Below are 14,186 nucleotides of genomic sequence, written 5' to 3' on the forward strand. Positions count from 1 at the left end.
AATTGGCTGATTGGATATTGACTATGTCGATGTTCATCAATATCTCCTCCCCCATTATCACCTCCATCATCAGTTCCACCTCTTGAACCATCGTAACCAGAAGTAGAAGTACCTGCAGCACTAGGTCTACTACTATGGCCAGCACTTGTGGAGTCAATCTCTTGGTAGGAATGCAATGTCGCATGAAGTGAATCATCAGTATCTTTGCTAAAACTTTCAGAGTGAACTTCTTCGGACAACACACGTTCAACATTAACTCCAAATTCTCAAGCATGAGTGGCAATTCATGGATCAGGATTTCCAACTTCATCATCCAAGTGTATAGGCCTAACCCACTGGAACAACTGATTATCTTCTTCTTCACCCACCTCCGCTGAAATGTCAAGAAGATCAAGGTAATCTTTTTCAGCAACTCGATCATTTTCTGCCTCCATATCCCGTAACTTTAGCCTCATATTATAGTAACAAAACACTAATTGCTCCAATCGAGGGTAAACCAAACGATTTCGTTGCTTTGTGTGGATGATAGCAAACGTGCTCCAATTCTCTCACATGTAGAAGATGACGCAGTTTGTGAGAGAACTTTGATGGCTAACTTTCTCAATGTAGGTGTTTGATTCCCATACATAAACCACCATTCAGCTGCAACGAATTTGATAATCATATAAATACTTATGTGGTGAATTTACAATAATAATAATCAATTTTTTCCTATAAAGACTCACCGGGCACCATGGTTGACCTTGATGCAATTGCCGCTCGATCACCGAATCCTCTTTTTGCATCTCGAAAAAGTACAAGTTATGTATTCAACATTTAATTTGTTAGTAAACGTTCAAATAAATTGATGAATGAAATTATTGTTTTATTGACAAAAATAACAATTTTTTATTCACCTCATTTCCAAATTGACCAAGCGATTCAGTAGTTGGATCTAATTTTGCAAAAACATCATGGACAGCTTGAAGTAGTTCCGGATTACTACCAACTCCACGCCTATATTGAAATCTTGGATTCAAGAAGTATGCTACAATAAAATTTAGTAGAGTTAGTATTTTTTTTTTTAAAGAAACTTAAATACAAAGTAAAAACTTATAAAGATATATAGTATTTAAGTACATGCTGCATGAAGTGGATGTTTTAGTGTTTTCTCCCAACGATCTTGTATTATTTTGAACATCCAATCTCCAGCTCCTTGACGAATAAGGTTCTCTTTCATCACGTGCATAAGCTCGTACACAAATGGCATTGTGGGAACAACTTCAAAATCCACAAGTCGAAGCACCACGTATAATAGCTCATATAATGAAACTATATTTGTCAATCTGTCCCAATACGTATGGTCAAACAATAATTGCTCCAATTCTCGTACAAGTTTTGTTCGACTGAGTTTGTGTTGTGCCCATTCATCACTCATAAACAATTTTTTCAAATCAACCCTTTTTTTTAGAAGACTGTCAAGAGCAATATAATTGGTAGCAAACCTTGTAGCTCCTGGTCGAACAATGTCTCCACCACAATACTTTCTCATTTGTGCTAGTAACCAACCATGATTGTAAATGAAGTTAGTTATCTTGCGAGCATGGTTTATCACCTCGATAACATTGGGTCTTTTACCGATGTCTTCAAAGATTAAGTCGATGCAGTGTGCCGCACACGGAGTCCAATATAAGTTATACTTCTTCATCAATTGTTTCCCTGCTTTCATGAATGTCGACCCATTATCTGTGACAATTTAGACCACATTTTCCTTACCGACTTCTTTGATAATAGTCTTCAAAAGCTCATATATATACTTGTGGTCTTTGATATAGTTTGATGCATCGACTGACTTAAGGAACACTGTGGTCCCTTTAGAATAAACCATGAAATTAATAATACTTAATTCTGTGGGCCCTATCCATCCATCTGACATTATTGTGTACCCATATGTCTTTCATTTTTCCCTTTGTTGGTTCACATTAGCTTCCATTTCTTTGTACTCCATTTCCAAGTATTTGTTCTTTATTTCGTATGGAGATGTAGGTTCGATTCCCATTCCTGCACTTCATATGTAAAACATGTCACAAAATATTATACTTACTAAAAGTATAACACAATATAACATTTGATAAATTAGTAATTACCTGCTTGTTGTGCACCAATAATCATATTCTTGAAGTGATGAGACTTTGTTTTGGCGGGTGCGACACTCTCATAAATGAAGAATTTGCTGATTAAGCGTCCTATAGTTTCTTTAATTGCACCACCCTTGAATATATCTTTGATATTTTTTTGTTTTGCTGCAGAAGACTTGTAAAGCGAAGGGCAATAGGGGTGAATGATGCGAATGTCGCATACTCTGTGATTTTCGCATCGTCGACGGTATACCAGTAGAAGACTCTCCCGATTTGCGTTTGCTTCCTACAATATTCTCATGTTGTTCACATTCCCAATTAGATGCTTTTGAGGCACGAACTGCAGATTGATATGCATCTCGCTCATCTGGGTGCATATCTGTCGGATACATATACACATCTTCATCCTCAGCATCATCATCATCATCTTCGTTTACCAAATATGTATGATGCGTCCCCATTGTGCCACGTAATTGACTACAAATGTCTTCAATATCAGCATTTTTCTTTGCTTTTGCTTTTTGTTTGTCATGCACCAACAATCGTATCTCTTCTTTCATTTCGGGCGGCACTCTTGGACACTTTTTGGTGTTGTTATGCGGGTCCTTATGCATTAAATGAGACTTGAATCGTGTAATGCCTCCACTTTTCATTACCAACCCACAAAAATTACAAATTGTTCCATTTCGGTTACCCTCAATTGGTAAACAATACTTCCAAGCCGGATCTCGCCCTGGCACGGCAAAACCACCTTCACTAGTCATGCTAAATCTATTGCAAGAAAAATACACTTAAATTTAAATCTATGTTAATTAAACTAATTAAATAAATTACCTAAGTTAATTTTTTAAATCTAAATGTAATTTTATGACAAATTTACTAAATATTGAAATTAATCATAATTGAATATGAAAATAAATCGCGATAATATAAAAAAATTGAGCATATTTAATATTCCATATATAGTAGTTCATGTTAATTAAACTAATTAAATAAATTACCTAAGTTAATTTTTTTAATCTAAATGTAATTTTATGACAAATTTACTAAATATTGAAATTAATCATAATTGAATATGAAAATAAATCGCGATAATATAAAAAATTGAGCATATTTAATATTCCATATATAGTAGTTCATGTTAATTTAACTAATTAAATAAATTACCTAAGTTAATTTTTTAAATCTAAATGTAATTTTATGACAAATTTACTAAATATTGAAATTAATCATAATTGAATATGAAAATAAATCGCGATAATATAAAAAATTGAGCATATTTAATATTCCATAATTAATCATGTTATTTAAATTAATTACATAATTTACTATGTTAATTAAATTAATTAAATAATTTAGCTAAGTTAATTAGTTTAATGTAATTCTAAATGCGAATTTAAATCACAAATAATCATCTAAAATAAATATATCATAACCTAAATTAATTCAATAAAAATATACAAATTAATTACAATTGAATGTAAACATACTAATTAATTAAAAATACATGAATTAATTATTACAAACAAAATTAATTATAATTTCAAACAAACATACCTTAAAATGATTGAATAATTGAGCAATCTTGGAAAAAATTGGAGTAATAAGAGAGCAAATGAAGAATCAAAGCAAAAATGGATGAAATTGATGCAAAATTGGCTATTTATAGATGAAATTTGGGCCAAAATAGCTGTTGGAACCTTAAGTTACCATTCAAAATTAATTTTGGCCGTTGGATCACAATTTGGAAGCAATCTGACCGTTGAATCTCTTTGTTAACGTTGGGATTCAAATCTGGCCGACAATTTGGAAGCAATCTGACTGTTAGATCTCTTTGTTAACTTTGGGATTCAAATCTGGGCGTGGGATCAACACGGGGCTGATCTGGGCCGTCGGATCACGCTGGAGAGAGAGGGGCGATTTTTCACCAAAAATCGCCAATAAATCGACGATACACGGGATTCTCAGGCGATTTATTCATAAAATCGCTGATTTATCGCCTATTGCCGATATATCGCCGATTTTTTGGCGATTTTTGGCGAAAAAATCGCCCCGCCAACTTATCTCCTCCATATGTCGTTTCACCCCCCGCCGACACGCGATATATCGCGATATTTCACCGATATTTTTCGATTTTTTCCTCCTTGGTCTCTACTAAATAAATTAAGGGAATTATGACAATTAATTAATTACTCATGGATACTAATAAAAAGAAGGTCACAAATCAATATACAAAAAATAAGGATAAAATCAAATTATAGGAATATGCAAGATAAATGACAAGAAAATTATGTAAAATGATTTATTGAAATAATAATAATAATAATAATAATAATAAGATATTTTTTAAAAAAATTAATTTTCAAGAAATTTTAAAGAATTTTATCAAAAAAATTTGAATTAATGATTTCAATTTGTTTATTTTATTTTTTAAAAAAAGAGTCAATTTATTTCAACAAATTACTTGATTCAATTTTAATTGCATTCAATTTTCAAGAAAGTTATTTGCACTTATTTTATCAAAAGAATTTAATACAAAATTTCAATTAAGCAATAAATTTTATTTTTACTTGCTTTTACTAGAAAATAATTAATTTTTATAACTTTATTTAAAAAAAATATTTCGATTCATTTTCATTTAAGAAAAGTAATTTATACAAATTATTAAAAAATATATAACTTTATTTGCAAAAGAACTTTTAATTAAAAAGAAAAAATTTAATCCCTTATTTTTAAAAATTACCTTTAATCCTATTTTAATTAAGGAAAAAGAATTTATTTAAAAAAGCATTTTTTTTTTTGGATAAAAATTAATTTTTGAGACAATTGGACAATTTTTATTAAACAAAGAAATTTTTGGACAATTATTATTAAAAATAATTTTTCAAATTCTATTAAAAACAATTTTCTTGAATTTCTCTAAATGCATTTTTCTAAATTTTTATTAATAAGAAACTTTATTTTATTAAGAATAATATTTTCTAAATTATTATTTTATTAAAACATGTTTACTGAATTATTTCTCTTATTCAAACAAAATTTCTTATTTTTTCGATATCTAATTCTGTATACAATAAATAAACATATAAAAACGAATATTTACATAAACCAATAAAAATGAAACCAAATAGTAGTAGGAAATAAAACATGTACCAAAATAAGTTTACAACAAGTTCAATGCTCCATTTACAGCTTTCCGAGTCTCACTTTCTCCGATGAAATTTCATACTCCACGTATCATAAATTCGTACTTAGCTAACAGAATTGCAGAATTGGCTCATGCAAAAAAAAAAAAAAAAAAAAAAAAGCTCAAATATAAATATCCAAATATGTACAAAATCTCAAACAAATATTCAAACCCAAATTCAAATTTCAAATTAGTCTGATAAATTTCGTCAATCAAAATGGGTCCAAATTAGCAAATATAACCCAACCAAAACATTTCACATTTTATAAGCCCTAATCCAAAATTTTCAAATTAATAACTAAAATATAAACTCAATTAATTAAATAATAAATTAAAATAAATTTAATTAGGCCAAAATTTAATATTCCATAATTCCAACATAATTTAATATGCAAACTTAAACCCACAATTAAAATAAAGCTCGATTTATGCTAATCCTGATTTACAATCAAAATATATTAGGCAAACTCAAAATATCTCAAATCATTACTGCATAAATCAAACAATAATAGATATAATGGCAATAATAATAATAATAATAACAAAATAAAATAAAAATAAAAATTTTAACTCACGTTTTGGAGCCAGTTTGAGTGTTGTGGGAATGGGAGAAAAGTGGGAGATGAGAGAGATAGAGGGGCATCGGAAATAGCGCCGGCATCACGCCACTGATAGTGGCACCGCCGAAGATGGGAAGTCGTGTGTGTGAGGTAGTGTGTGGAAGGGAAAAAAGAAAAAAAGAATAGATGTAGAGGGAGAAAATGGGGCCGACTGGAAGGAAGAGAAGTGGGTGTGGAGTGTGGCAGTGGCAGCGTGTGGGAGGAAAAGGAAGTAGAGAGATGGAAAAAATGGGGGCCAGCCACCAAAAAATGGGAAGAAAAAAAACTAAAAGAAAAAAAGGAAATGAAAAGAGAGAGAAGAGGGAAGAGAGGAGGGGGGATGGGTCTTTACACGTGGGGGTATGGGTGAGAGATAGAGTATGGGTGGGATTTTTGGCAATGATGAAAATATCGATAATTACGGATATATCAGTACTTGGATTTTACAGATATATCGAAGATATATCAACGGATATTTTGACACAAAATATTGATAGATCAAAAATTCATCAAAACTTATGAAAATTAAAATTAAAAAATTAAAAAAAAACCTATTAAAAAATGATATTAGAGCATAATAGATATTTTAAAATTGTTTTGTTGAAGAAATTAATATATGTATAATTTGATTTTTCCTTTTAGAGCTAATATTTTACTTGTATAATCGATATATCTGTGATATATATTACTTATATATCGTATCACCTTCTCCAATATACGATATATAGGCGATATATCCCGATATTTTCGTCATTGATTGTCGGGAAGGCATGGAAGAGAGGAGAGAGGAGTGAGGAAAGAAAGAGAAAAAAAAAATAATAATAATATAATATAATATAATAATAATAATAAAAACTAATAATTAAATAATGAGTGACAAAAAATATTATATATAATTGAAATTTAATTTTAAGAATAAAATTAGGCTAGAAATTAACATAACAATAAAATTGGAAAAATTTTGGGTCTACAATAAGATATTATTTTTCCAGTAATCCCCAACATTAATGTTTGCCTCTTTCTGTTTGAAAAAAAAAATGATATAAACCATATTCTTTCTATTTTAGAAAAGATACCATATGAATGAGTACATGTACATGTTAACAACGTTTTCAAAAATAGCTTTGAAAAAATCATTTTTAACCATTTAATTAGTTTTGAAAATAAATTTTTATTTTGAAATTCAAATATAAAAAGAAAAATTAGTATAAGATCAAATCTATATCCATATGCAGTTTCCTCGTAAAACTTTTCTATATAAAGACTAAAGAGAGAGGGAGATTCTGAAATCTCTATAATCAAAAGCACAAACCTAGCCTCTACATATTGCCTTGTTAACGGTAACCAATAATCCACATATCTTAGGCAAATTTTAAGTGATAATGAGGGAGGGAATGCAATAGTCACCAGGAGACTTTTGGATGCGTAGCCTGATGAGATGCCAAACCAATTAATTGTCAAACAAGGAAACAAAGACATCAAACCACTTCATTTTGCAGCATTGCCTTTACTTTTGGTTTGGAGATGGAACTATACCACTATTTCAAGCTCAACAAATTGCCAGCTTAAGCTTTGGAGCCTTCTGAAAACTGGATTTTTCCCTTGTATGAATTGGGTGCCGTCCAAGCCAGAAATCTATGCTTGTATGGCAGGAAATTTGGTTGACAATGGAGGACCAAAAGCCACAGGACGATGGCTGTAAGTCATGGTTATATCATACGAGACCAAATGTGTTTTTGGGGCAACGGTGAATGCAAGCAAAAACTGAGAGTCGCGCACCAGGAAATATTTGTGAAGAAGGGAACATTAGTAACTAAGGTGTAATTACAATGAATGGTAAAGGTAGTGAAAGGTGGTAGTCCTGAATTTGGCTTGTGAAAGTTGAGGTTCTTTGCTAGAAAGCCAACTGAGTCAGGAAGGCATGTAAAATAAATGGAAGATGTGCTGAAAGGCATGTTAATGGATTTGTGTCATCAAACAGGGCTATTGGAAGGAAGCAGTTGTAGCAACACTAGCCATAAAGAAGAAAATTACAAAATGTTCTTGATAATGTCTAAAACTGTAAAACATAGATACAGCATAGCATATACCAGCATGTGCTGTTACTGTACTTTTTCTTTGATTTTTTTTTCCCTCTTGGGATTTTTGGTAGTCTTATCACCACCCAAAAACCTTCTAGTGTCCATAATCAAGCAAATTATGTTTTCCTTTTCCCTTTCTAACAGAAATATAAGATATTTTGCCTTGTAGCAGGAAGTTTTCTGAGACCCACAGGCAAATGGTAATAGAATAGAAGCTGGACAATGAATTACCTCTCCCCGTTATCCAACAGCCCATCAAATAACATGCCTGAAGGTGAGGTTGATGCGGGTTGCATCTGCTTTTGCACGCTTGGGGACTGAGTGGACCCAGTCTCTCTGAGTGTAGCCTCTCATGACTAACATTGATCCATGCTTTAGTGTGAAAGAATGATGATCAACACTGCTGCTCTTCTTTGCCCGCTTGTTCACAGGTTCACCGTTAGATCGACTATCTGAGACTTGCACATCAAAAGATAATTTTAATATATAATTCCTGGAAGTTCCATTGCTTTTTCATGAGAAACTAAGTAGAAGCTGTCAAGAGAAACCCTGGTGAATGACATACTGTCCCAGTTGCTTTTGCAAGAAACCCTAATTGTCCGCATTGTATATGGTGACAGATGGTCAAAATTCCTCAACCAAAACAAATAGAACCATTAGGTATGATTACACATGCAACAATCAAACAAGGCTAATCAGAAAACCGTTTATTCAAAATTTTCTGAATATGCCAACAAATAAAGATGAAATAGTCAGGAAGTGAAAAGAAGTATTGTTGTACCTTGGGACACTTTACTGGGTTTTTTCTTCAAGAAGAACTCACGTTCACAACCAAAAGAAATAGATGCAATTTCCGGAGTCGAACCATAAAGCTTCTCATCATCGGAATGCCAACCCACATAGTCATTGCCACCTTTATACCTATTTAAGAGCAAGCTATTAAAACTACTCCCAGGCAGAGCTTTGTGTACCTTCAGGAAATAAGTAAGGCATTAAGCCTGCCACTGAAGTAGGCTATTGAAACAACAATTAAAATAATAAGAGGAAGCAATGAATAAGCATTCTTACTGCATCCAAGATATCCTTAAGCGGAGGATAATCATCCCAAGTATAGGCATGTGGCTGGTATCCACTATAACTTAGTTCTGGCAATCCTACACTTGCAACATAACATGTGTCTCTAGGCTGTATAGAAAACTATATTATTAGAAACTATTATTTATTACCTATATCCTACAAAATAAACATAAAAATAACACATAAACAGAAATAAATGAAAAAAAAAAATAAAAAATAAAAATAAATGGAGGGTAGGAAAAACAAAAACAAAAATAACAACGGGAATCCACCAACTCCATGTTCAACTAATTGAAAATCTTGATGGGAAAAACTCTCCATAGTTTGTAATCATAATGTAGTTAAATAGAATTATGTATGAGGGTACCTCCCAATGCCCATAAATCCACAGAATTTAGGCGCAAAAATGACCTTCCTCCACAATATTACTTGGATTTTCACTCAAGCTCTAAAATTACATATCGAGGCAGAAAAACATCTTCAATAAATCTGTCTTTTGTATGTATAATATGCCACATGTTGTCAATGCTGCATTTAGTTGATGGTGAAATCTACATTTCTAGGCAATTTTCAGGGTACAGAAAACAGTAATGAAGAAAAAATCACATAAATAAAACAACTATTAGAAGTTCCCTCACCAAATAAAATAGAACTTGGAAACAGGCAAAAGATGAAAATAATAGCAATCAAACCTAGGTTGAAGCACAAGCCATGGGCTAAAGAAATTGGAGACCGGTAAACATAGCTAGCCGATATAAGTCAAAAGTCACTCTAGCTTATAAAAGAAATTAAGTGGAACAATCAAAACTGACAGTACACAAGTTAATGTCATATTTGACGTCATAGAATCAAATACATTGTTGTTCAGTTTCTAGGAAAATTTCCAGAAAGGAAGAGAGGAAAATGGAGAAATATGAAAACAAATGGGAAGAAACTAACCTGGACGCAAGATCGGCCGAAGACGCGAATAGTGGGTCTGGTCCATGGAATTTCTTTGTTGAGGTAATCGAACCATTTCCACGATTCTTCGAAGGCTAGGAACCGTGGAATGTAGATGAGGTCGCTTCCGTTTCCAAGATCAATGCTCTGTCTCTTTCCACCTTCATTGCTAGGATTAGGGTTAGGGTTAGGGTTTGTTGATTTGGACTCGGCTTTAAATTTGAAATTCATTGGAAAGAGAGAGGGGGGGGGGGGACATAACAGAAATAAACTGCCCAACGTAGAAAGAGTCCAAAAACACGCGTTTTGGCGGGGACGGAGGCTCGAAGATCCAAAACGCTGCGTTTTGACCCCAAGCGGCGAACAAGGTAAGACTAAGGCCCTGGTTGGAATTAACTCCTTGATGTTTAAAAAGATCAAAGAAAATGTTATGGTTCATGAATATTAATTTTTCATTTCAAAATTTGTTCAAAAAAGTTAGAAATCAAAGAATTTTTATCCTTCTTATTAAATTTCAGAAACAAAAAATAAAAAAGAGGTCATTTTTAAAATTATTTTCAAAATTTTAATGTTAAAAATAAAAAAAATTTTAAAAAAAAAAAGAGGTTGTGTAGACTTGCATTTTTCACATTCTTTCTTAGCTATCTTTCAAGTGTGTGACTAAATCCTTCGATGGTACGGAGTCAAACGCTAGAAAATGCGTTTATAATAGATAATGTTACTAAGAAGTTTGATACTATAGTTTCAATTGTTCCTATCATTGGATCGTTGGCTAAAGCAAGATTTTGTAATGCCTTAGGACATCCCCTTCTTTTTGCCTTTGGACTTTCCAATTAAATTCATCATAACACCCATAATGATCAATTTTACGAATATCCCATTATATTCCAAAAGCTCTTAGCATTTCTTTGTAGCTTTCCCTCTATTTGCTTTTTGTGATTGACATAAGGAACCAAATCAATCATGATTTCAAACTGAATATTTGGGTATTAAATTTGGTTTATTTTATGTTGTTTCTCATCTAAATCTACTAGTTCTTTAATTATTTGTAACAATTCTTTACTTGAGAGGTTAGAATTTCTCTAATTCATACATATTTATTTCTGAGTTTTTTGAAATAAATAAAGCAAGTGAAGTCAATAGAACATGTGCGAAGGGAACAAAATATAGAAGTTCAACAGGTTTGGTACCAAACATACCCCAAAAGGAGCATTTACCATGGTGTGAAATCAATGGCCTTTTTTCACTTTGTTGAATGCTCCCACTTGAGTCCCATTTGATTTGATGATTTTTTTATTATTATTATTATTTGTTTATCAACACCAAAGCATCATTGGCTTGGGATGAGGTTACAAGCCATGAATCTCTGAGATAACAACCAAAGGGGGTGTTTGCTTATTTGGAAAGAGAGATCTTCCACTTCACAGAATCTGCCATAAAGGTCAGTTGGAAACCAATCACACCACTTCCATAAAAGAATTACATTTTCTTTTTGACCAACTGTACCTTAAATCACACAAGGAGATTTACAATCAGACATTTAAATCACATGGCAGACACCAAAAGGATAGTCTATTTGAACATTCTAAAAATTCAGACAGGAATAAAATCAACAAAAGTTGGTTGTCCTGCATATGGGGTTTCATCCAAGTAACCTAATCTCCATAAATACTATTGAGGAGCTAAATCAAGGGGAGATGAGACAGTAAGAGAGATAAGTTCATCAAATTTCAGTTATCTGCAATACTAAATCAATGGAGGACAGCAACACAGCTACAACTTAATGAATTTTCTCCATTGTTGAAAATTTTTGGTTATCCAACTAGGCCACTTCAAGGAGCAGCAGGAGGATCCATTAACTTGATCTGCAACTGAATTTCGCCGGACTCCACCCCGCAGAGCCTTAGCCAAACATCCTGCACAACCTCACCATTTATACAACTGACGCAGCTCTCCCTGACAAGACAGTTGTCAGGGTCTGGGATGACCTTTCTCAATGTTGTCTCACCAGATGAAACCCCTAGGATCTGCCTCAGTCTTGCAGCTGAGACTATGGGTTGAAGGCTGAGGTGAGCATGGCCCATCTTGTCATCTGCCTTAAACCGGTCTTTATCGAATACTTCCTGTGGGAAGAGGGTTTGGTCATTATGCAGCACAGATATAAATTTATGAAACAAGGTCATTAGCACCCTCACCACATTGTCCCAATGGGATACCCATGATAATTTTTACATTTGAATGGTTGATTTCTATACTCAAATCGCTTTGCAGTTAAATACGGATCACCAATAACCCAGTAATATCATTCCATACTAGTGAATTGGGAAGGTAAAACCATATTCTCCTCAACTAGAATTCACCAACTAAGCATAGGGTCAAACCCAAGGTATCTCACGGCACTCAAATGATTTACTATGAATACTTCAAGAACCTAGCCCCTAACACTAGACTTGTCCATGAACAGGGGTTTGAGTACCTTGACAATAACAGAACTGAACGATATTAAATCTCTTGGATCAGAAAGATGATTTGAGCAGGCAGAGTTCAAACAAAGGCTACAAAGTGATCCAAGAGCCATAGGATTGAAACAAGAAAAATCTACAACAAATATAGCAGAAAATTAAAACTTACCAAGTATAGAACTCCAACCGGGTCCATGAGGGAGAAACTTAGCTCTTCATTCCAAACAGGATTAAGACAACTGTTTATAACCTTGGTCTTTGCTGTCTGGTAGAGAAGATACAAATAAGTTACTTGACAAGACCCAATACAAAAAGACCGAGAATCCCAGTAACAACATAGCATTTTTTAACATATTTATACCAAACACTAAAAAATTGGCAAGATAATTATGAAGTTTTGAACATAGAATATATGAAAGAAGAAACCATAATTAAACCATTGAGCTGTGAAAGAAGCATAGAGCACAGAATGACCTGATTTCCGAGTTTGACTATGACATAAGGATCACTGCTCTTGAAGTCCCGGATTACCAATCTCTTCCCTTGCACAACAATTACTTTTAGCATGCCCACTGGCTCCCCCATAATCAACTTCTATAGGTGCATCAACTTGCTAAAGAATACAACCACTGTAATGAATGGAGCAAATACAATCAAAAGAAAGCCAACGAGGAGACCACTTTAGAATCACCAACAGAATTGAATTAGTGTTTGGTTGAACAAGATCTGAGATTTCAGATTTGAACGCCCCAATCCAATTCCACAGTTTGAACCAAAAGAAGAAAATGAAATCCATTTCCTTTTCCCTTTTCCAGCGTTGGGGAGAATTTGAAAAGGAATGGATCATATACAAGTATACTACATCTCCGATGCCACTTAAGGAATGAAATTTTCTATTACAAAAGGAAAACAAACAAAGATGATCGAAACAGTCAAGAAGTACACAGAAAACCCATCAAGCATCAGGCATCAAAAAACACATAGGCAAAACAAACACACACCATCCCGATTCTCCGCACAAGCACAAAACCAAAACTCGAACTTAGCCCTTTGGTTCTCCAAGTTATTTCCCTTCCCCCGTTCATTTTCCCGAGAACCAGACAAAGACCCACAAAACAACAAAAGAAAACAGAACCCACAATCACCCATGAAACCACTTCACATTCCTTCACTTTTCTAACTAAAATAAAAAAGAATAGGATAAAACCACCGGCAAATAAACCCAGATAGCAGAGCCCAAATTAGACGATCTACAAAAACCAAAAAAATAACAATGGAAAACGGAAACCCAGTTTAGATATAGAGAGAGGACCTTGTTTTTATTCTGGGGTTATGGTTTGCGACTGCCGGAGATTGGGTTCTAGCAAAAACCGGCTATCGAAGGTGGTGGTGGGGAAAGACTAGAGAGAGGAGGGGGGCAAGTAAAAGGATGAGTCGACTTGATTGAGAGTGGGGGTATTAAGTATAAGAAAGACATGGAAACGGGCACATGTGGGTCAACCTTGGCCTGCGTTTTCGTGGTGGGATCCTGTGACCGGGTGAGCAGTAAGTGATCAGTGGCGTGGCCGCATCTTCCTTCTCTTTCCCTTTACATTTTCCCCGGAAACTGGTTATTTGAAGGAAAAATCACCGATGTCCATTCATGGATTTGCAGTTTTTGATTTTTTTTTTTTTTTTTTTTTTTTTTTTGAAGGACTAAAAATATAGTGAGATGGGATTATTCT

General features: G+C 33.5%; 2 protein-coding genes across 6 annotated transcripts; both read right to left on the minus strand.

Moving 5' to 3' along the window:
• Nucleotides 1-7,889: 7,889 nt before the first annotated feature.
• LOC117923374 (DNA oxidative demethylase ALKBH2) lies at nucleotides 7,890-10,395 on the minus strand. Of its 4 annotated transcripts, none has more exons than XM_034841634.1 (5): nucleotides 10,001-10,395; nucleotides 9,053-9,169; nucleotides 8,766-8,955; nucleotides 8,550-8,617; nucleotides 8,315-8,436 (listed from the first exon to the last, which is right to left on the minus strand). In XM_034841634.1, the coding sequence occupies exons 1-5, from the start codon at nucleotides 10,229-10,231 to the stop codon at nucleotides 8,410-8,412; spliced, it is 633 nt and encodes a 210-aa protein (XP_034697525.1). In that variant the 5' UTR covers nucleotides 10,232-10,395; the 3' UTR covers nucleotides 8,315-8,409. The 4 variants fall into 4 exon arrangements, with proteins under 4 accessions (XP_034697522.1, XP_034697523.1, XP_034697525.1 ...); XM_034841633.1 differs by having other exon boundaries at nucleotides 8,315-8,442; XM_034841631.1 differs by lacking the exon at nucleotides 8,550-8,617 and having other exon boundaries at nucleotides 7,890-8,442; nucleotides 10,001-10,387.
• Nucleotides 10,396-11,431: 1,036 nt separating this feature from the next.
• Nucleotides 11,432-14,109, minus strand: LOC117922891 (protein C2-DOMAIN ABA-RELATED 11). Of its 2 annotated transcripts, none has more exons than XM_034841100.1 (4): nucleotides 13,964-14,109; nucleotides 12,937-13,091; nucleotides 12,632-12,727; nucleotides 11,432-12,123 (listed from the first exon to the last, which is right to left on the minus strand). In XM_034841100.1, the coding sequence occupies exons 2-4, from the start codon at nucleotides 13,045-13,047 to the stop codon at nucleotides 11,833-11,835; spliced, it is 498 nt and encodes a 165-aa protein (XP_034696991.1). In that variant the 5' UTR covers nucleotides 13,048-13,091; nucleotides 13,964-14,109; the 3' UTR covers nucleotides 11,432-11,832. The 2 variants fall into 2 exon arrangements, with proteins under 2 accessions (XP_034696991.1, XP_034696990.1); XM_034841099.1 differs by lacking the exon at nucleotides 13,964-14,109 and adding an exon at nucleotides 13,775-13,957.
• Between the last annotated feature and the right edge of the window lie 77 nt (nucleotides 14,110-14,186).

The sequence above is a fragment of the Vitis riparia genome, chromosome 10 (assembly GCF_004353265.1).
Source record: "Vitis riparia cultivar Riparia Gloire de Montpellier isolate 1030 chromosome 10, EGFV_Vit.rip_1.0, whole genome shotgun sequence".
NCBI lineage: Eukaryota > Viridiplantae > Streptophyta > Magnoliopsida > Vitales > Vitaceae > Vitis > Vitis riparia.